Source organism: Channa argus, chromosome 9, assembly GCF_033026475.1.
Source record: "Channa argus isolate prfri chromosome 9, Channa argus male v1.0, whole genome shotgun sequence".
Lineage (NCBI taxonomy): Eukaryota > Metazoa > Chordata > Actinopteri > Anabantiformes > Channidae > Channa > Channa argus.
The window spans coordinates 22,531,120-22,555,559 of record NC_090205.1 but is presented as its reverse complement, the minus strand read 5'-3'; the positions used below and the strand labels follow the sequence as shown (position 1 = coordinate 22,555,559).

General features: G+C 38.1%; 1 protein-coding gene across 8 annotated transcripts in view; it reads left to right on the top strand.

Moving 5' to 3' along the window:
- hdac4 (histone deacetylase 4) overlaps positions 1-24,440 on the top strand; it is a 118,852-nt gene that overhangs the window by 35,812 nt on the left and 58,600 nt on the right. For 6 of the 8 annotated variants that reach the window (XM_067515250.1, XM_067515247.1, XM_067515249.1 and 3 more), the window contains one exon: positions 13,122-13,187. The exons of 1 other annotated variant lie outside the window; for it this stretch is intronic. In XM_067515250.1, the coding sequence (XP_067371351.1) occupies positions 13,122-13,187 (66 nt within the window). Of the gene's footprint in view, positions 1-13,121; positions 13,188-16,108; positions 16,251-24,440 lie in introns of those variants that run through there. One more of the 8 variants, XM_067515254.1, reaches the window with a different exon arrangement.

The following is a 24,440-nucleotide window of genomic DNA, read 5'->3' as shown; positions in this document are numbered from 1 at the left end:
CTGTTAAGAGCTGAGAACTGGTTCTAGAGCAGACAACTGATTTGGTATTAATGGGCTAATTGTAGATTCAAGATTCAAACAACCTTTGAATCAATTGAAAATTGTGGTGCACTGTTACAGCTGCTCTCCACATGAAAAGTAGAAAAGAAAGGAAAAACCTTCTACCAAACCAAGACAATATACAAGTACAAGTACAAACTGCTGATCAATAAGTAAGAGAACACCCAGCTAGAGGAGGAAACACAAATCAAATAAGACAAATAAATGTAATAAAAACAATACTCTGTCCATTTGTAACACACATGGTCCCAGTTATTAAGTCAGTGTATAATTTATAATTTCAATGCTATTTTTGAATATTTTTTTTCCTTATTGAGTTCATGTAGACTGGAAAAAAATGTGAATCATTTAAAACACTAAAGCACCAACAACACTGGAGCATAGTAAACAAGGTGTCTCCAGTATCATTTCTTTTTAAAAGGTCTTCCTTAGATACACTATTCTGGTTTGGCAGATATTAGTGTTTTTAGTGTATTAGAAAGAGTTGAGTTAGGAGCACGGAACGTGATCATTAGGTGTGAGGAGGTCTCTCTCACACACAGGGAGGGTTTGTGCTGAAAACGGAGACTGGAGGGAACCTGGGGGTTTGCAGAGGCTCCCATATTGACTTGAGGAATGTCTTTGAAGCTTTTTCTTTCTCCCTCTGGAGTCATTTTATTAGTCAGGGACAGCTACTGATCACACCCTATCTGGGGAATGGGACAGATGTTGGAAACAAAAAAATCTGCACACAATGAATAGGGAGGCTAACTATGGCGATGTTATCTGTAGCCATATTTCCTGCAGACACAAACTTAATTTCCAAATAAGGTTATAAGTAAATTTTAGAAATAGGACATATTGTTTGGCTATGACTATCAACCCAATAAAGCAACAAATTATTAGATTTTTTCCCCCCATCTTGAGCAGCAGCCACAGGGCCCCTTAATGCTGTAGACATTTTTTTTTGCATGTTTCCCCTTCACTGTATTCCAATTCACAGTAGTCACACTATTCTTGAAAGATGTAAAGAGTTTCCTAACTTTGACCACACCTGATAACCCTGTACTAAATCTGAGGCTGTGAAACACAAAAACAGTTCACCAATAGGTCCTAATCAGACTGGATGCGCTTTAGGTGTTAAAAATGCAACTCTAAAAATACTGATGAATACATAAATGTTTAAACATCTGTAAAATAGACAGGTGGGGGTACCTGCTGTGGCAGTGGTTTAGAGTGAGAATCTGCTCTCCACTGCGCTGGACACAGAAACTGAGATCCACGTGGGTACATGAGACAGAAAGTCCAGCTCATCCAGGAGATTTGCCTGTATGATAGTGTCTTCCTGGTTTGTTATAGGATGAGTTATGACAATTTTGTTATCTGCTGTCAATCATCTGGTCTCTCAGTTCATCTGATTAAACAATGAAAAAATGCTGTTGAACTTTTTTCAATTGAACGTATTCAGGGTGCTGAAAAAACAAAACAAAAGAAAGACATGAGGCACACGCCGCTAAGCACACGCCGCAAAGCACACGCCGCAAAGCACACGCCGCAAAGCAAAAGTAATTCTGTTTGATTAGGTCCTTACCCAGCAATCTTAATTTGTTTTTCAGATTTGTCTTTCCCTTTGTCTCAGTTTGCTTTACTGCATTGCTGTTATATTTTAATTCCTTTCAATGTCTGATTTGCATGGTGGTTTTTTTTTTCGGTTCTATTATTTAAAAGAGCAATAATATAACCACTACGATTACTGCTACTACTAATGCTAATGATAAAAGTTAATGTTAAATCATTTAGAAACGGTGCCCATAGAAGAAGCTTCTTGACCGAGCATTTTGGAACAAAGAAACATGCAGTGTGTCTAACCGATGTGTTTAATTGCTTTTTGACAACAACGGGTGTGTACACATACACGAATAAGCTAATCCAGGCTACTGTTTGAGAGATACTAAATGTAAGTAGCATCTGTATGGGGATTGTTGAAAATATGATTATTATTTTAGCAAAGACTAAGGTTTTTTTATCATAGTCAAATCAGTCAATTGTAAAAAGTAAAAAAAAAAGTAAAAATTCACTTACATTTCCACTGAAGGCCCACAAAAAGTGTTAAAAGTGTTTAAAATAGGTAGTTAGTTTGCAGGGCTTACATTCTTACGGAGGTTATTCCATAACAAGGAACGCTCTTTACCCTTTAGTTCTCAGCTTTGTATTTGGAACAGACAGGAGATTCTTGTCTGAGGATAACAGACTGCATATATGTTAAGTTAAAAAGTAAAGTAAAAAAGTAAAAGTAAAAAAACAGTTAAATTGCTTTCTTTTGCTTTTAAAGTATTGTCTGTTGTATTAATGTTTGTAGACTCAAATGGCAGTTTCAGTTCTAGAAAATCAAGCACTAGGTTACAGTCTATGCTATTATTTAGATTTAAAATTTAGTGTAAATACTAAATTTTATTTGCTTTAGAGGAGATTTTAAAATATTGAGATATATAGCATGTATCATGATATAGCCACAAAAATATTATTTCTAGGCCATATTGCTAAGTATCACACTGATTTTACTTTAGGGCAAGGTTTCTAAGATGGTACAAACAAGATGGTAGGGTGTGTCTTAAAGCTAAGGCTGAGGTTACAAATCATTCCAAGTTTTTTTTTTTTTTTTTCAGTATTTGTATCAGCACCTAAACAGGCCCACTACTACCTTCAGTTAAGGTACCGTCCCCCAAATTATTAAAAATGCATTGCCATGGCATTAACACTAGCAGATCCAATGACATTGTCTAATCAAATACTACTAAACAAATTTTACAATATGAGCTGAAAGTACAATGCAGTGCATATTAGGAAAGTTAATTATGATCAAATAAGACGTGGTAAAAAAGGAAATTTTGTGAAAATGGGAAGAAATGCTAATATAATTTTCAGTATCTACAACTGTGTTTTATTTGCATAACATTGTAAAAAGATTGCATATATACATGAATAATGTAATCATACATAACTTTTCACCTGTGAGAGTCTCAAAAATCACGTATACTAATAGACACAATACTTCTGATTTGATAAAACACAAACGGTCATGATTTTTATATAGTATCTATATTAAAAACAAGCATTAGATATACAGAGTGGTAGTAAACATGTAGTAGCAACACTGTTTTAATAATTGGTTGAACCACCTGTGGCAGAACTAACCTCAAGCAGGACCTGTCCAACGTTCACGAGGAATTTTGGACCATTCTTACAGAACTGTTTCATCTCAGCCTAATTCATAGGATGTCTGGTGTGAAAAGCTCTATTGGGGTGAGGTTGGGTCTCTGACTAGGCCCCTCCAAAAGCTTTGTGTCTCCAAAGCCATTAATTTACTTTAATGTTTAGGGTCATTGTCCTGCTGCATCACCCAGCTTCTTGTAAACTGGCAGAGAACTGTCATTGTTCGGTAGTATACTTTGGTAAACTTTGGATTTCATTTTACACCATTACAGTGGCAATCATGATGCTCCCTCCACCATACATCATGCACATGTTTAACTCATGAACAAAAATGTTAACCAACCCCAATGAATCCTTTAAATGCTTAGCTGTTACTCAAGAGTTCTTTTTTACCTCACTAAGCATTCTGCCCAGGTCTATGCAAAGTAGCCATAGTACCAAATTGTCTCCTTATATAGATAATTTGTCTAACTGTGGACTGCTGAATATCTCTGAATAAGTCTTTGAAATCACCCAGTAACCCTTTCCAGCTACATGCAAATCAACTGCTCTCCATTGTGATCTCTGTTTTGTGAGCCATCCCTCAAATTAGCTGTTGCTGCTTGTGAATGACACTATGTACATGTTTTCTATAAGTCAAGGTAGTTCTAAACCACGCCTCCATTTATGTTTCATTGGTTGGATTCCAGGTTTCCAAACACCCCAACTCTGGTTGACCTTTAGTGACATCAGAAGCCCAGTGTTGCCAATACTTTTTCCACCATCACTTTGTATGGTAAATGAATGTGTTGAATAAAGAATTGATGGGTCATGAATGTTTGTGTTTTTTCAGTTTGGAAATATTGTGCTTGTTGCTATTTGTGACTGATGGAGATCAGAGCACACTTCATGTCCAGTTTATGCAGAAAAGAAGGGAATTTCAAACACTGCCTTCCATTTTTTTACAGTAGCCTTTAAAAATAAACAAACTAATCATAGGCTTAAACAAAACACACACAGTGCTTCTTAATGCTGGTTTGTGCAACACACACTTAACATGATTCAACATGACGGGGCATGTTGGGAATCACACCCATATTCCAGGCATCAACATACCCAGTGAACACTGTTCTTGCAAAAACAGACAAAAGGTGTAATTACCAACAATCTACAGCCTCGTGGGGTAGCTAGCTTTTCATGTCCAGTCTCTCGTTTTTGTTTTTTTTTACCATGCCTTTTTTTTACTTTAAGGTAAATCTCAATGAAAGTACGATTATTTGCCAAAAAGTGATAAATCAACCGAATCAGATTGGCAAAGGCATGTTAGAGCTTGGCAAAGGAACATTATGACAGTTTCAGGGATTGTTTAAGGGCAATAAAAGTAGTTGGAGTGTTAACATCTACAGTACAGAATAAGGCCCCATTGCCCCATTAACAGACCTTTGTTTTCACTCTGAAAAACAAAATGTATCCCTCCTCATTTATTTAAATGGGCAAAGTGTGTTATACAGTAAAGACTGCCTTGCGGCATGACTGCAAGGTCAACTTGGTTCACAATGCACAAATGCCATAAAACCAAGCGGGAAACGCAGATTAGCTGCTGATTTAGTCCAAGCCGATGTCCAAGAAAACACAAGCTGAATTCTCTTTACAGGAATATTGCAGAGCTTGTCCAAATGCCAGCAAATGCTCTTTTGAACCGCTCTGTAAACATGAATGAAAAGTTTGTTTATAGACTTATCTTTTTGTATTGATGCAGGTAGTAAGAGGTATTTAGTGTGAAATCTGACTTTACATTGCTTGAGTGATGTATTTTATGGACTGTGTATACATGATGTGTAATATCAGCATAGGAGACACACAAGTACTACTAACAAAAAATAGTTTATCGAAAAGAAATATACACACAGAGCCACATACAGTATATGTACAAACACACACTCAAACCTGAAAGGACCCAGCAGTAGGAATAAACTCAAAGGCTGTGGTTTTGTCTTGTAGGTTTAAAATGTCCAGAGGAAGTGCTGCGTGGTTGGTAAACATGGCCACAACGGCAACAAGTAGGTTTAGTGAGGCTGTGTTGAAAAGTTACATGTGGCTTTATGGATGCACATAGTTAATTTTTTTTTTTAATTGTATGACCCATACTGTAATTTTGAGGCCATTAAGTGATACTGGAATTTGGCAATTAAAAAAGTTCTGCCAAAAATATATTCACCAATAGTCATCTTCTTTTATATAAACATCTATCATAAATCACAATGCATTATATTTGTTTTGTAGGGAATCATGATCCAATACATCCTGTGATACAAGCTCCATGACATTTTACAGATCAAAAATGAGGTTTGTCAATACTCTCAAATGGACAAACTATTTACTGTGATTGTAACTGTGCAATTTTTTGTTACTTTATATAACTCATATATCAGCATGAAGCAAATGCCCTCCTAACACATTTTTCAGGTTATGTCTTGTTTGTGGAAATAGAAATATTTGAATGATGGTAATTACAGTCATTTCAATAAAACCACACAATTTTCTCTCCTCAGTTGCAGTGCAGTGGTACAAAATCATAAACCTGTGTGAGTCTCATTGAGAAATGTAATTAGCTGCGAAATTGCTATTAAGGTAACTACATGTCCTCATAGTGAACCACAGTGCTGAGAGCTTCAACGGGATATAGAATAAGCTGCCCTACCACTAGAACCCGATTAGCATGAGGTGTTGGGCTCAATGAGTGTTTAATATGGTGTTTATGACTTAGTAGCATAACCTGTGAGGAGGTCATTTTATAAGACTAAATTAGATGACATCTACATATCACGAGGAGAATGCCATGAAGGAAAAAAATCATCCAAAAATTCTTAGCTAAATACAGATATTTCATGTTTGTCAGTTACATGAATGATATCTCATTTGGAAAATATTTCCTCATAGGTTGGCTTTACACCAGATTATCTTGTGGTTTTGAGTGGTGGTGACAGGTTGGCGTGGCTGGCACACTCTCAGTGTGGCTCAGAGTTTAGTTGTAGCAGAAGGGCAATTTTGGTGGAGCCTCAACAGACAGGATGGCATAGTTGGCAGAGTGGAGCGTGGCAGAGCTCTGAGGCTGATATCAAAAGCTCAGAATACACCAGACGGACTTGTAGTGGACGAGACAGGTCGGCATGGCGGGCGCACTGTTGTGGTGGCTGCTGGTCAGGTGCAGGTAAAGGTGGCCCAAGCCAAGGAGACTTGGCACCTTCACCGTCTGGGAGCATGAAATGTGTGTGTGCTTGTCTACACATTTAGCTATATTGTGCTTTATGTCTTGAGATGTTTCTGGATGTTCATGTGTGCTCTGTGCATCTTTTCTTGCATTGTGGAAGGGTTCTCCTCATCATTCTACACCGGGTGTGTATGCAGTGAAGCAGGGACTACTGTTTCCTGCTTGCCTCTGAGCCAACTTGTCCTCTTGCCAGGCATCAGTAATTTGGCAGTTCCACTCTTCCTTTTCCATGTGGTGATCACGTATGTCTGTCCACAAGGAAGTCTGTCGACACAACTAGGCTTTTACCAATGGGATATGACACATGTAAAAAGAGCAAATCACTTTCCTGCCTTAACTTTGAGTTTTCTTAGCAGTTGTGTACTTTTACTGGCAGTATGTATGTCGCTTCCTGTCAGGAATGCATATGCGTACCTTTTGCTTCAGGGTATGCATATGGCAGTGGTCACATTAATAAACACTTTTAAATACACTTAAATGGACCTAGTCCACTCAGTAATGTAACACATTCTCTAGTGTAAAACATTGCTACACAACGATAACACCTTCAGGGCATTACTTCCCAACATGATAAAACCTTGCTACATATATTATAAGAGGAAAACTAAAAAAATATGTGATATAAAAAGCATCAAATCGTTTGCTTCCACAATAAAATATTAAAAAAAATACTTATTATGGGTCGATTTCAATCTAAAACTCCATGCCATTTCAAGAGGCTTTCTCTCAATTTTTTTTACTCTACGGGTTGTTTGGCAGAGCCAAAGCTCAGCCCACAGAATGATTTTGTAATAGGTAGTGAGTCCCTCTGTCTCATATCTCTTGAACTTCATCCATTGTTACCACTGTTACTTCAGATAATAGTTGTACTGCAAAGGGGCAAGTATTCAATCCAACCTAGAGCCAATAGTGAGGTGGTTTGGACAGGATGGATAAGTACCTTGTTTAAAGCAGACAAGAGTGCTTTACAGGCAGATGCATGGCTATGCACACAGTGTGTGCTCCAAAGTGGACTGTGCGTACATGCACCTAATCCATTATGGCTGGTGGCCTAAAAGGGATATATATATATATATATATATATATATACTGTTACCAGAATAGTTGTCCAGATGTAATAATTAATCAAATACAACCCAAACTCTGAAAATAGATTTTTTTTTCACACAAGTGAAAACGTTAAACGATCACTTCTAGACAAATTTGGTTACTAGGCTAGTTGTTTCTTCATGTTTTAGGTCTCTGTGATATACTGAAACAATTTCTCAGTCAATTAAAGGTTTTTTCTGAGTAACTGATTCATCTTTAAAATATTTAATCGACCCCCCCTGAGCAGATATAGTCCCATAATTGCTTGTGCTAAGTGCTGTCAATCAACAATGAGTGTTTGGAGCAACATTTGTGTGACTTGTGTCTGACAAATACTTAATTGACTTGACTTGTTTGAAGTTGGTCAAAAAGCTGATTGGACAGTTGCATCATCAACTCGGGTAGTCATGATGGATTTTGCCTCCGTTCTTGTATTAAGTGGAGCTACCATTTGACTTTATATGCAGATTTTAAATTAAAGTAACATTGATTAACTTAGGCTTTTGGTAAGATGTAAGTATGTGCAAGGTACATTTAGGAAAAAGTCAGTGTTGTGGTGTTTAGTTAGAAAAAGGCTGCAAGACTTTCAGGAGCAGTGCAGAGAGATCACAGCTGATTTAGTTAAGTCAAATTGATCTTATCCTAATTATGTTTAATTTAGTTTTCTCAAAACATGTAAAGTTTAGCAGTGTAAGTTAATTCTAATGTTGGGATTTCCTTTATTAACAATACTTATTAACTTTATTAACACTGTAAACAACAGTTTACATTCAAATCTTATTGAATCTATATAGTGTTTTAATTAATAAATGCCCGATACACTCATGATACAATTTGTTTTTAATATGGCAATCACAATAATGTCCACAATTATTGCTAAATTACTTTTTGACTTAATTTTGCTTCTCTACTTGTATTTCAGAGTCACCACTACTAAACACAATTATAAGCTATTCAAATGATAATGGTGTGAAACAGAAAAGGGATTTAAACACTGAGATTTGAAAGTGAAGAGTTGACATTGAGTTTTCTTCCTGAGCATTATTACGTTCTCAACAAAGGAACTGCAGCTGTTTTACAAGAGGTACAACTTATAAACAAGTGTTGTCTTTGGCCGTGTGCTTGTATGTGTAGTCCTATGTCTCTGTACAACTGTCTCTCTCTTTCTCTCTGTTCATATTTGTTTGTTCTGGTTTCCATGGAGACTCTCTCCCATCACCGTTTGTCAAAGCAGACAGCACTTGACCGGTCTTCCTTCCCTGGTGTCAGAGGTCATAATCTGCTCAGTCAGGGGTGGGAAACCTATAAAGCTGCCTTGTTTCCATGAGTAATGTTTCCTGTACACACAAAAATATACACGTTTATTTTCTTCCCTCTGTTACTAGTTTCGCTCCTCTGTTACTACCTGCTCCCTCCAATTCAAACACACACAAACAGTCAGATTTTTAACATTAGGAGACATTACACTGACTTACATTTATTTCCTGGAGGCTTACCCTAAGTAAAATAACTGTTTTAATAACGATTAGAGCAGCAGAGCGAAGATGCAAAACATTCACTGACACTTCGAACTCTTCCTTTGTGTGTTTGTTTGAGTGTGTGATTGCTTGGCTTGTCTCTCGCCCATCAAGTTCTGGTGTCGTCTTTCTACCATCTGCCACCGCCACCCTACTGACACACACACACACACACACACACACACATGCACACACGCACACACGGACATACACACTCATACTGTATCCACAGACTGTATCTCCCCTTATAATACTCAATCAGTACAAATTCTCTTCTGTTCTCTTCTCTTCTGTTCTCTTCTCTTCTATTTTTATTGTTTCTCTCTGTAGTAGTTATCATTTGTAGTTGTGTGAGTGTTAGAATATGAAAGCTTAGAATTTGAAATGGAAAAAAATCCACATTTGGTTTGTAATTGTGTGTTCATCATGAATATTTAATTCAGCCCCTCCCTCCATCTTGTATTAATCATGGAGCAGACTGCCTGGGCTGAAAATAGTGCCTAGCAACCCAGAAAAACAAAACCCATAGTAGTTATGGGTATGGCATGTGCTGCTGCTCGTTCATGTGTGACACAGCACATGGTCTTCTCTCACATTTTTTCTACACTGTTTTCTTTCCTCGTGTGTGTCTCCACTGGCTTAGGGATGTGGCCATAGATATTGCTGATACTTTAGTGAGGTGCTTTTGCAGTCATGCTCAAGATTCTCCATTCTAAAAGTGTTTAAGATTTAAAAAAGTGTTTATCACTTTTGTACCTGCAGCATGTGTCTGTGTAGCACACATTTTTAGCTAAACTCTGAATACAGCCTGAGGTGTCTGCGCTGACACCCACTGATCATAGGCAAAGTTTGATATATGTGACTGTAAGAAAGTCTGTTTCCTGGAAGCAGTGCTAATTGCTGGATTACTGACCTCAACAACCATACCAGCTGCCAATCTCAAGGATAAACTTTAGGCTCAGTGATTACATAAGTTTAGCCCAGCTGTCTGCAGGTGGGAAGAGAACATGTGCAGCAGTTGCAGAGTCTGTCATCAAAAGATCTCGAACAACTTTTTTAATATATGCAGTTGTACTCCCCCTTACATGTAAACAGATTTGATCTGTAGAATTGGGTGTACTTTTCTGATTAATGGTGTTCTCAGTCACAGGACTCATCTTTTACCTACAGTTTTTTTTTTTTACTTTTTTAGAACAGCGCAGCAAGACAAGGCTAAGTTCCCTTATAGCCAAACATTAGATTGCCAGTTGATGTCATGACCAACAGGTCATGTGTTTTTCTCACTAAAGCCCCGTTGAGGCCCCCAAAAATACAGTACAATTTAGTAGGAAGTAAAAATTGCAAATTTATGTACAGCAATAATCAATTGTAAGTTTGTTGCCGTGAACATTTAACTAAATTGTTTGTTTGCAAATGATTGCTGTTGTTGTGACATTATTAACAGCAGTGATGCGGACTAATTAGAATAAATTTAAACCCAGCTGATTTTATGTTATGTCATAGAAAAACAATAATATATAAGTTTTTTTTTCTTGTTGATTTACCATCTACCATCGGCTGCTTGCCATTTTTCTTGAAAATAACATCACCCACCAATAAATTATTTAGCTATGATGCTAAGCTAAATATAAACCCTGAAGTCTTCATGGAATAAGTTTTGTTTACACTATTAGGCCTTAGCTACAGTATGAATGTCGAGGGCAAAGTTTAGCACAGAGCCACATTGTTTAATTAATGTGTGACCACTGCAGCAGGTCCTTACATTTTAATCATGAAAAGTAAGTAAAAAAACTATGAAGGTTTTCACAGAACTGACAAATGAGATGAGGAGACCACGTATTTGGGGACAGATGAAGGGAGACAGCGGGAGAGAAAAAAGGACAGTGTGCGTAATTGTGTGAGAGAGAACAGCATGTGTTGCCGACAGTAATGGACAGTGATCAGCTGTATTCTGAATGGGAGCAACCTCATTTTCTGACTTTGTAGTGTGAGTGTTTTGGCACGTTAAAAGCAGTTTGGGAGATGTGGTGTGAATGTAATTGTGCAATCAGAAACTAGACTCTTTGTTTCCTAAAGTTTGCTTTAAGATAGAGTAGATGATGTATGTTTGGGTAGTTTGATACATAAATGTGACTTCAGCATGTAGAGTATATTTTGTGATGCATCAGTCTAAGTCCACGACCATAAAGCCTGCTTGTCGGTTTATTAGGAGATGTATGAAAACAAACTTGCCTTTGAAAGAAGATAGAGATGTGCACATAGAAAGCCAGTTTGTAAAATTAATGTGTGGACTACATTAAATTGTGTTATTGTTTTAAAGTCCAAGCATATTTAATTCATATCAGGATTAGGTACTGGTTTTTGTTTAAGTTTGGTCTTTGGAGTAGGACTTTTGCCCTGACTGTTGTTGGTCCTAGTAATCATTCAGGCCTATTTGGAGTGTTTGGATTTCACCAATCCTAAGCCCTAACTCTATTTGCATTAGGGCTGGACGACAATATTATTTTGATGATTGCCTTATAGTTTTTCCTTTGTCCAACTAGTTTTTAAGCAAATTTTAATTAAAATCGGCAAAAAGTTAGGAAGGACAGATTCCAGATGTGATTGTCCTGTAACAACCTGTGGGGATGTGATCATTGTTCCTGTTAAAGACCTGCAATGTCTCTGTGAAAGTACGCTGAATAAATAATAAGTAAATAAAAAATATGTTTTGATTAATTTCAATAATTATCATCAAAATTGTTACAAAGACACAAACACAGTAAAGGCAGTCGTCCACGAAGCACAGGGTCAGTTGTTCGATCCCTGGTCCCAGCTATAAGTTAAAGTGTCTTTGGGCAAAACACTCACAGCCCCCTTCCCAGTTGTGCAGTGCCGCTCCAAGCCCGATAGAAATTGAACTCACGGGATAAGGCAAAAGGACAAAAAAATCCATAATAATATAGTGATAGATTTAACTTAAAATCTTGCTCCCAGTAAATTTGTTCCACTGTGTTTCATGTTGTATAAACTCGGCTACAGTCCCTGTAGTATTCATTCAGTTATGCATTCAGTTTTCATTCTAATTGTCAATGGAGCTCAAGAAAAGCACAGAGACAAAGCATAACACACAATATGTCAATTGTTGTACTTAAAGCACATGTTAACACCTAATTTGAGAATAGCTTGTTCTCTGTTTACAGCTTCAGGCAAGACAAGTCGTACAAAAACAAGGGCCTGTGTTTGTTTAAGCCATAGAATCAGACTATAAGGCTATATTGTCCTTAAAAAACGGATTGATGAAGTAGGATTTCCCAGACTGAATAGCCTGTAACATAGTCTGAATTCTTTTCTTGGGAAAAGAATAGACAAGCATGAATTGACAAGAGCAGCTTGCTTAAATTCTAACTGAACAGATTTATTAGACTTCCCAAGATCTTTTCACCATTAAAGCCATATTAGCATTGTTGTTACAAATGTGAACATTGTAAAATGATACTTAGGGCTTTTATCACAAACACTTCATTTTATTTTCTTTAATTTTTTACAGCTTTTCTTCAGATTGTAATCGGTTCCTAAATTCATAAGCATCTGAATGCAAAAATTTGTTTTTTTTTTTTTGTTTTGGCAAAAATTTGTTTTTACTTGATGCATTGTCAGGACATTTGAGATTATTTGAAAATGTGTTTTAGAAAGACACTTTGAGCATTGAGATGATAAATCCACATGTGACAGCGTTTTTCGGAGAAACTGACTTTGCGATGTGTGAGCACTGTTTGCTCTGCTGTTGCCGTTCTCTCTCACACTTTCTCTCATGCCAACTTTGTTGACAAGATATCATATTACTACACACATCTGCTCTCTTCGTGTTACATTCTGCTGCTGGTTTCCTCTCATTTGCCACTCCTCCCCCACTTCTCGGTACATACATTTCCTGGGACTGTGGACAGATATTGATGGTCAAAGTCTGTTTAGATGATATTTAATGCCATACTCCAGCTATATTCAATTCAACTTTTCTTACTCTCTGACAGGTGACCAGAGCAGCAGCAGAGAACAGCCTCTGGAACTTCGTAAACCAGCTGCACTCAACCATTTTGGTAGGATATGTGTGTGGGTGTGGGTGTGGGTGTGGGTGTCATTCACTGTGTAGTTTCCCATCCATCATGAGAACAAATTACTAGCTAAAAGTAAAACTAATTAAGCAGAACCAGTGAAGACCATGATTAAAACACTGTTCTTATTATGTTTTGGGTTGTCCCAAATTGTTGGTTGCATTAAATGCGAGAGAATGGTTGTATGGATGATGCTTCGATCACTTGAGTGCCATTGTAGTCAAGCGATAAAACCTTGTCTTTATTAGATGGACAGCTCTGAGGTGCTGTTAAAAAAATAAAAATAAATAAACCCTTTCCCACAAAGTTTTCTATCATGTTATGCCTCCTGTGTGCGCCACCGGAGTTTCTATCGTGACACTTTTCCCACCGTTTCTTACATGTGTGAAATTCAAATCAAAATGTCTGTGGCTGATTTGTCCTAAAAATGTCCGGAGTTCATATGTGAAACAGGCTTAAGTTTGTTCCTTTTGTCCCTCCAATGCTTGTGAGAATGATTTCCCAGTAATGACTTGAAAAAGTCTCTATAATTTTGCACAAACCTCTGCTTAGGACTCAAGGATAAACTGATTGTTGGGAGCATTAAATGCATTTGGAAAGACATGCAAATTAATTGAAACTGGACTGGCTTGCAGAGGCATGCAACCACAATGCCGTAAAAGGCTTTCTTTAGGTGTTACCTGCTCTCAGATGGCTTCTGTCTGGTGCTTGTACCAGTATTGACTCTGGTGCCTGCCTACTGTACTTAGAGCCATTGCATTACCTTAGAGTGTTTGATAGAGTCATGTTTTGGATTTACTTATGTGTAATGCACCACAGGTGATTAAGGAACACCAATGCTCAGTGGAGGATTTGGTGATATCATAGGCTTAATTACACACTCCGCTAGTTTCCTTGAGGAAACTTATCATTTACTCATGAGCATGTTATCATTTCCACCAGCTGACGCCAAACAGTGTTTTTAGCACACTGCAATGTATTATTCAGTGACCTACTCAATTTTAGAATTATCACTGTACATACCAATGCAACGGGTGTGCATAAAAGTGCACATGAAATGTGTATTTGGAACTTCACTTTGTTGATGACGGGAATGTGCAATGATCACACCACATCAGCATGTCATCAACTCACAAGCGATATGTTTGTCAATGTGGCAGGAGGACATGCTGATGCAGCAGTGATGTCATAGATATGGCTGCCAAGGCCTGGGGCTGTGTAACCCGTTAATAGTATGTTTCATTGCCTACAGCATTGACACATATAATAGGATAATCACACAGATTTAAGCACACATAACACAAACATCTGTAGGACATGCAATAGGCTTGAAATCATACAATATATGTTCTATTTTTATGTTTAAATTAAGTAATGTGTATTTCTGGTCTATCACTGGTACTTTATGCCTGTGCAGAAAGGTTTTATAGATGGGCAACCTATCTTAACAGGTCAACACATTTCATGTGACCCTGTTTTATGACCCTCCTTCTGTTAAGGGTTAAAAGCACATTATTCTGGTAGGGATAGAAATTAATGTAATTATATTGACATTTAGCAGTTGTTTAACTGACTCCTCCACAAGAGATAGAAACTGAAAAGCTGGATTAGCCAGTGTGTGAAAGGAGCACAGGTAAAAAGTTAAACTAGGCTGAACTTAAAATCCCGGAGCAACCCGAGATTAATGGGTAACTGTGGTCATTTTTGTTTATAGACCCTAATACCAATAATGAGTTTCCTCTACTCATTTTCCATGTGCATTAGTCTGCAACACGTGTAGACGACTTTGTTTTACTTTAGACCATTGAACAAACATTTTTTCATTATACTTTAACAGCTGTCTTATGTACATAAAATGGAACTATTGTGGGTTTCTGTGGACCCTTCTCATGTGTATATCTCCTGTAAGACAAAGACAAGATAAAGACAAAGACACATAAAAAACAAACAAAAAAGGACTTAACCAAAAATCCAAAATTAAAAGCAATACTGTAAGCACCTGACCTCATTTTAGTCTTACTACTGGCATTTTGCAAACATGAATCATATTAATTAAAACTTAACACTGTTTGGTAACTAAGGCGAGTTCTGTAAAGTCAGTGACCCCTTTTTGTTTTTTGTTGTGTAACTATTGCTTTTAGATAGATGTTAGAAAATGTCAGAAATACAGTGCTCTTCCAAAGGTAAATGCTTTTACAAAAAATTAATTATATATATATTATATATTTTTTAAATATCTGAATAAAAAAAAAAATTAACTAGTATTTAATGTGACCACTTTTGAGATGTTTAATGCAGTTTATTAAGGTACTTGGCTGGTAGGTTCTTTTTGAGAACCTTCCCATGGTTCTTCTGTAGATTTAGTTGATGCCTTCTGTCTCTATATGTAATCTCAGACTGGCTCCAGGATCAGACCTGTTCTTCATGACTCTGAATGTATGTCTGGGCTTCTGGCCATGCTGTGGAAAGACGGCATCTCTCTCCTCAGACAACCTTAAAAAATATGGTATATACCCCAACAATATAGTCTGTCAGGTCAGTTGTTAAGTCTATTAGACAGTGTGTCCACATAAGACTGAATTTCTGAATTAAATTGGGCATTTTAAATTTTGAGTTTGGTGCAGTCCTAATAATACCAAAATGTCTAAATGACTGCCAAAACAGGACAACAGCATTTTATTGGAATAAGTACAGTACAATACCGTATTAACACATTCATAAGAAGAAGTGTTAGAATTCATAAAGTGGGTGTTGAGAGCAACACTAACACTTCCTGTGCTTGTAGTGTCCAATGCTGTTAAGTCCATTTCAAAACAAACCACAATAAGACGGCAGCAGCTGCAGTCGACGCTGGTGACCTTTTTCTTTTTGTGTGTGTGTGTTTTCTTTTATGCCATCAACAGTAGAAAGAACATCAGGAAGTTTAAAAATGAGGAAGATGGAGGTGGTGTTGGATGATGAAGACTCAGTGGCAGAGACAGATTTGGGTGCATATTAAACAGGATGACTGAATTGTGCACAGAAGACGGTACTGTAAGAGGAACAGAAGTAAGCATCATTCAGTCACTTCATGATGTAAATGTGGGCTTGAGCATCTGTTTGTACCTGTGAGTGCACATGTGACATTAGCAACAGGATTGGAAAATTACAGCCTAGACAAACATTTATTAATGTGTGTTCGTGTGTGTGTTTGCGTAGCATGTCTGTCCATCTATCCGGCTGTATAAGCTAAACTCGGCTCTTTCTCCCCAAGCCAAAACAGCTTTCTCCCACTCTGCACAAATTAGCAGCAGCCCACGCTCCACTCACACATAACTGTCAGAGCACAGACGCAGCAGGGAGTGAGGAGGAGGGAGGGGAAGGTGAAAGAAGTGATGAAGGGGGGGGGGGGGGGGGGGAGAAGGATGGGGGGGGGGGGGGGGGGGGGATGGGGGGGGGGGGAGAAGGATGGGAAAACAGAAAATTTAGAGTAGGAAAAAGAGCAGAAGTGACTGATAATGTAGAGCAGGAGTAGTTTTATATCTCACATCTCACTGAACGACTTCATTTTGGCTCCTTTGATCGCAGCCTGGTGTGCACTGTCATAATAAGCAAGAAATGTGACAGTTGTCTTTTTTGGCTTTTTACTGTTAGCGCTTTGTGGACACGGCCATTCTGTCTGCGGAGTCCTGATTAAGGCTGAGCAAAATTAGAGGCGGCGAGCAAGTTGAGAGAGGATGAAGAGCTGTTCAAACAGGAAGTGGCAGACCTGTTTGCCAGCTTCTGTCCTCTGACTAAAAAGCTTGTCTTTATTTAGATTTGTCAATTATCCACGAGCACTTAAGAACCTGATAGAGGGACAAATAAGTAGAATAAATGTAATGAATAGAGATGGAGATCATAACAGAGAGTGAAAGAAAGTGGAGAGATGGGAGGAGAACAGCAATTTGATGAGAAGAGGGACTAGATAAATAGTAAAAGTGGGAAGTGGAAAGGCACATTATGGAAATATCAGCAGACTCATTACCATTTAAAAATGGGAAAGGAAATCGAAATAGTCGAGAGAAACATATTTTTGGAAGACGCCCGATTCTTTCCCACTCGCTATCTTCATTTCTTTAGCTCTTTCTCTCTCTCACACTTATACACTCACAAATATCACCACCTTCCACTCACTTTTGCTTGCTCAATTCCAACTCCTATCTCAGTATGGGATTTCTATTTCTGTGCTCAACTGGCCCCTGATTTTACATGTTAAGTCTGAATCTAGAGCTGGACATACTTCTAGCGGCAATTCAATTTTTTAGCTTTGGGTAAGACCCACAATTGCCCCCAAAGGAGCCTTAATGCTCTGTGGTTGACTTTAGATGTTTTTCCAATAATAACTAAAACATGATTAAACATGTTTATGATTTATCTTTAGCGACTCAGAAACACGGGATTTGAATATCCAACCAGGGATGTTCCTTTGCCATGTGACCCGACTTCTGCTGCAGACCAAGCACTATGAGGTTTATCATTTTGAGTGTTGAAATGTGCTTTTCTGCATTCCTCTATTTTAACATGTACTTATTTGAATTACTGTCAATTTGCTCAAACCAGTTTTACCTTGTTCTTTCACCTCTCGTAAGCATGGCACATTGTCTCACACCCAAGCCGATCTGTGTTTTCTGAGATATCCCAACATACTGTTCTGCACCAACAATCATCACATGAACTGCATATTGCCCTCATGAAACTGATTTATTAGATTTTGACATTAATACTCAAGTGTAAAGATGTACCTGTGTCATTCCAGGGGCATGGCAAAAAGGTTTGAAAACATGTATAGAACATTTTAAGACTCACAGCTTACCCAGTTTATCCAATTTATCTGCACATTCAGTACTTTTCAAGCACCTATAGTTCCTTCTTAATGGTACAAAGCTTTAAAGTGACATATTGATAACATCTTGTATCTTGTAATTTTAAAGAAAGTGAATACCAATCAGCAACACAGTTGGAAAATTCTATCAGTGTAAAAGTTTGCATCACTCTTGATAAACCCTCTAGATAATTAAATTCAATATGGAAATTCAGGTGTTGTCTTAAAAAAAAAAAAAAACCTTAATACTTGATAAGTGGCACCAGGTGTGTTAAATTGGGCTTGCACTTAAAATTTACATGCGGCTAGATCCCCGGGCCAGTCTCAAGCTGTTTTCTGAGAGCAACAAAAACAATGCAATCAGGAAAATAGCTTCCTGAACACCTCAAAGCTTATTTGCAATCACAAATTCAGCATGTGTAAAATTGAGATTGACCCCTCAAGCCAATTCCACACATTCCCTGACCTGGCATGGATTCTCATGTCTGGTGCCAGTTTGTGGTAGGCAAGAGTCTGTGGGCAGCTGCTTCTTTTATTCTCAGCCACCGTATAGCCTTATACACCAAAAAACACATACTAACATCCCTTGAAGTCATTGCCCAAGGGACATTACCAAATTATTCTCCTGAACTTCAGATGAAATGAAATATAACAAATGTATAAGTAAATCTATAAGTAATATGTAAGTCATATTTATTTGGTGTTGAATTGGAAGCTGAAAGGGATATGAGCAAGTCCATAAAGTGGTGTACTGAAGCAATACGTTTAAGGCAGCAGGTGTAAACAAACCTGAAGCCAGAGAGCAGAGGTGAAATTAAATTTGATTCCGAGAGAAAGATTGGAGTTATAAAGGGAATACAAGACAGGCTACCAGTGCCTAATTATATAGACAGACATAGCCTGAGGTTGTGGCCTTCTTGTCATCCCTGTTAAAAAGAGACAGACAGACAGACACACTTCAAATTCAGGTCCAAAAAGTACAGCAGAGTACTCAAAGCCAGACTTGTTTTTGTCTTCCAGCAGAACAGGCAATGCCTTAACCTACTTTGTCTGCATCAGTGCCATTATCTTGACAGCTACAACAGGAAGGTCCCTGTGTGTGTGCTCCTGTGGTTATGTAGACATTACAGAGGGAAAGAGATTTTACCATCTTACCATGCCATGAATATTGCATATGGCCTGGTGTGTTTTGTCGTGTTGACTGGTTGTCTAAATAGTCTTTCACTGTAGTACTAACTACTAAGTTAATATTATACTGTTAGAAGTGGTATCAAATTCAAAAGTTTCTAATTTGCTAAAAAATTATGTATAGAAATTGATGTCTATCAAGGTTATATGATTTATAAACTAAGGTTGTGTCTGTTTATGTGCAGATATAACGATAAACAGACGGATGTTTAATGTGACTCGCACCATGCTTTGCCATTTTACTTCCTGTTAAACTCATTTGTTAATGCTGAGGTGTGTTGTGTAAAGGCTTTTAAAAGCCCTAACAGTACCAGATGGATCTAGAAGAGTCCTTTGAAACATATCTATTATGGATGACCACTTCAGGGGTCAGACTTTTTCTGTGCTCTTGTGAGGGGTTTGCCAACTTGTGGCTAAACACCACCTCTACGTCCAGAGGCTGGCCATCCCCAGTCCGGGAAGAGGATTTCAGCCTTCAGCCTAATGGCTACAGCGTGGCCGTTAGTGTTAGACAGTTTTTACCACAAACCTATTTAAGAGAAGAAATAGACCATGCTTTCTGTCGGCCATTATGTGTAACAGCTTTCAAAGTTTGGTAAAGACTACTGAAAAGTTTAACAATAAACTGTCTCGTCTTCGCTTGAAGATAAATAAATAAGCCTCCATTAGTTGATACTTGATAATGGGGACCTGGGGGCCCAGTGGTAGCACATTGGGATACAGAAGGCCGCAGGTTTGAATCCTACCCCACCATGTGTGGCCCCGCCCCAAGGGCCACCTTGTTGCCGGTCCCGAGCCCTGATAAAATGGGAGGGTTGGGTCAGGAAGGGCATCCAGCGTAAAAACTCATGCCAAATCAACGTGCGGAACACGTTCCGCTGTGGCGACTCCTGAAGGGACAACCCGAAAGCCGTTGATTGGTTGATACTCGATAAAACAAAGATTGTTGTTTAGATGAACAAAATGGACAAGTGTCAAGACCTTTCATAAAACGAATTACCGCTAGATCTACAGTATGGCAAAGATAGGCTGCTTTTTCTGAGCGTACAAACCTGATGCCGTAGTACATCTGTACTATCCTTGTGTCTGTTTACATTACTGATAAGGGTTGTATTAGAAAAGCTGCTATAAACTGTCCTCCGTAGTGATCGTCAATCCACCTGTAGTGCAGAGGAACATTCCTATGTATGAGTCACGTGATTTTAAGTGCACAGGGATCGTTGTAAACTGACATCTCTCATAAGTTCAGTTTAGGAATGCCGGCAGCTAATGGCTCTCGGTCTGCTGCTAGGTTGCCACAGACAGGATAGACATTAAAAAGAGGATGTAAAATATAAATGAAAGGAGGTCTCCACTGCAAAAATCTCAAAGCATGTCTTTTCTGACCTTGTCTGGTTTTTAAGGTTATATTGAAGCCTTGATAGCTTGGGATTTTCCTCTGCACTCATAGGCTATGACTCTTGTTACTGTATCACTAATTGTGTAGAGCTTGTTACAGTATCTTAATTACATCAGATTAGCAGCAATAGGTAAAATTGATTTTAGGACATTTTCGTGTGTGTGTGTGTGTGTGTGTGTGTGTGTGTGTGTGTGTGAGAATGAGAGAGCATAATTAAGCACCAAATATTGTTTTTGCAAGCCCCATCACTGAATAAACCAAAAAAGGAGATGATCATTTTTTTGGTTAATGCTATGAATGAATTATTCACAATACAATTCACAATTTTAAATAAAGCCTGTTGGGTGACTGTATCGATGCACTTAAGTAACCTTGTTTCAGGAAGTCTGTGCATACATGCAGCGGATGAGTAATCAGATTTCTCCTCCACCGTAGACTTATTCTGGTAGCATGACTAACGTATTTTAACTGCATAGTGACAGAAAACACTGGTTCTTTACTTTTCTTTCTTTCTTCCTTTTTTTTTTCTTTGGTTTTGTTCATGCTGTTCCAGAGTGACAGAACAGGGGGAGAGACACATACATCTGTATACACAGTGCAAATTGTCTGGATTTTTAAAAAAAATCTGCGGTGGAAATTGATTTTGTTTTTAATTTTAGTTTTTCATTGTGAAATTTGTTTTTAAACAAGGCTAATGATCTCTCCTCTCATTCAGTCCTTTACTCATCTGCCTGTTCCTGTTGGCAGCCTTTTGTTACAGACATGCACAGCTTGAGAAAGTTGATTAGTAACTTGGTTCCAAATATACATTGTAAAGAAATTCCCAGTTTCCAGGTTTCCCTAATCCCTTACCCCAATTTCCACAATCAGCTTTCCTATTTACAAGACAGTGAAGAAATAACATTTCCTGAAAAAGCCAAATGTAACAAGAAGCCTTTATTAGCCTTTTTTTTATGTTATTTTGTGCCACACTCTAGCCCCCTCAAAGGGCTGTTTGATGGTTCAGGCTTGGTTTTAGGTTAGTTGTTTAGGGCTGAAACATGACTCTTGTGGATAATCAAGCGTAAGCGTACCCCCCTCTTTTGATCATGCTGCTGCCCTCTGACACTGTGGCCAGTCTACAGTAGGATGCTGTTAGAAGAAGAAAGCAGGTAATGCCAGATGTTAGAGTTCTTGGTCAAAACATTCTCAGTATATACACTTTGTACAGCCTGTGTGTTCTACTTGCTTTTTTACTGCTGTTGGCCTTTTTAAATATGTAGTGTATCCTGTTATCAATAAATGCCAAAAGGATATACTTTAGTTGAACTGTAAAACCTTGAGTCTGTTGCCATGTAATAAAATATGCAAAGGAAAAACTACACGATTTTGGCACAAGATAACACTTTCTTCACTTCAGCTGTGGATTGGACCAGAGGTACAGCTGCATCGATTTAAAACCTAATATTGAAACAAAATTCTGTAGAAAAATAGTGTAAAAACGATGCGTCTGATCTTCTGTAAGTTTCTTGTTACTTGTCTTGGTGTTCCGTCTGCTCTGTCTCTGCCGTTATTGTATTTATTAGTGCACGAGTCGCGACCTCACTCTTGTAGGAAAACACGTCAGTTTACGACACAGTGTTAGCACAGTGTTTGGTGAAAACTCTTACAATGCTGTGTGAAAAGGTGAAGCAGCAGCTTGACACAGTAATGTTGCTGTGCAGGAGTGCCCACTGTTTACTGTTGCTAAAAACTTCCTGTTTTGCTTTTTGCCGCTTTGACTTTTTAGTTGTCAAAACATCACTGGTCGGGAGAAGGAGTCAGATTTTCCACTTAGGAATAGAACAATATTTGCCTCCAAATTGTAGCCGAGTGAAATGGAAATATTACATCTAACCCCAAAAAGAATACAGTAGTTATGTGTGTATTGCTTGATAGATTGCTTGATTGTAGCTTTTTCCAAATGCAAACATACTTTACATATGTGTAGTTAGAATAGAAGCTAAAGTAAAATTGTTATTCTGCTGAATCTAATCGTTACTGCACTGAATCATAAATACATCCTGGATGTTTTGTTACAAATATAGTTGATTCGCTTTCGTATCAAATCGTGGCCCGTGCACCGAGATAGGTATCGAATCATTTGCGAAGTAGAGATTCGCAATTGAACTGGCAAATTTCCCTTATTCTCTATTACCAAGGCATGTTCTGATTGTAAATTCTTATATTGGAAAATGATTAGTTTAATCATTGGAAATTTGTTTTGCGAGACAGTGGATACCATTCAATGGGACGGAAGACGGACAGAGAGACTGAAATAAAAAGGTTGCACAAAGGGTAAGAGTGTGTATTATAAATAACCCAAATCAATAATAAACGACACAGTATCTTACATATTTGGAGTCGGGTCTGGGGTTCTCTGGGGAGATGGATGAAAAAAAGCAACCCTCCACTCTCCTCCCGCCGTGCCCCGGTCTGTGTGGAGAGAAGGGAGGAGACAAGAGCATAAGAAGGCACAAAAATAAGAGTTGCTGCCTTTTTTTCCCTCTCCTGAGCATGAACTAGCTTGAGGTTATGATTTAAATGCATGCTTGGGGGGGTGTGTGCACATGTGTGTACTTTATAAGGCGGACGCCGTCCATTACTTATTCATCAGTCCTGTCTGCCTTGCTGCCATAGTGTGTACTTCAGCATGCCTTGCCATCATTATGCTACATACATTATTTAAGGCACACAAGCACGCAGATTCTGATGCAGATAGTTACACAAGCTATTTATCTCAGATATACTTTTCGAATTGTCTTTTTCTTCCAGAAGCTCTTGCAAGTAACTGCAGAAGCCCTGTATTAAGTGAGATGTTTTGTGTTTCTTTAGGTCACATCCTGACCTGCATGCACACACTTCAGGCATGCGTGTTGTTTTTGTATAATATGGACCCCTCCCATATACAGTAGCTTTCTTACATGAGCCTTCCATTCAAGGTGCAGTTCATTTAAGTCTGTGTCCACGTAACACACAGCAGGAGATTGGCTGAGAGAGAAGTGTCCTTATGAGAGAAACTCCGCTTGAATTGACCACTGAATCACCGGATTCAGTGCTCTGAAGTAAGCCTGTCAACTGCACACGTGCAGCCTCTCCAATGGAAATATAGCAGTTCAGAGAACATGGAAGAATATTTCAACCAAACATTTTGAAAAGAGAAAGATGTCTGATGTGTCTTTAATATTTTTGGGACAACTACAGAGGACTTCACAGACGAACAAGCAAAGTCAGTTTGCAGATTAACAGACTCTCCACTAATAGAAGCAATTAATTGCTTTATTGTAGTGTCTGTATGGGGACTGTGTGTTTCCATTTATTCAAAAAAAATTATGACCACTAATTTAGGACAAGAGCTGACTGAGACTGGTCAAAGAGAAGTCAAACCTTCTTAGCCCCATTGACCTCATTTGCCTTTCTGTAATGAAAATGGCACCACAGCTGTGTAACCTAAATACCATGGACAGAGAAAAATAAAAAAACGTCAGCATCGTACAGTCTCACTTTTAAATAGAGATTTTGGCAGGACGTTATGTGGGTGCTGCTTCCAACAAGACAGAAATTATCAGCAAAAAACAGCATCAATTTATAATAATAAAAAAGCTACAACAACAACAAAGACAACTTTTAAAAAGTTTTGGCGATTCATTAGAGTACACTATTTGTTTATTTCTTTTACCTTTTTGTCAAATGTGCCCTATTTTTGCATGTTTTCTGTATCAATTACACTGGATCACATCTATGCATTGCACCATTCATTGTACGGGTCGGATTGTTTACTTACTTCTGC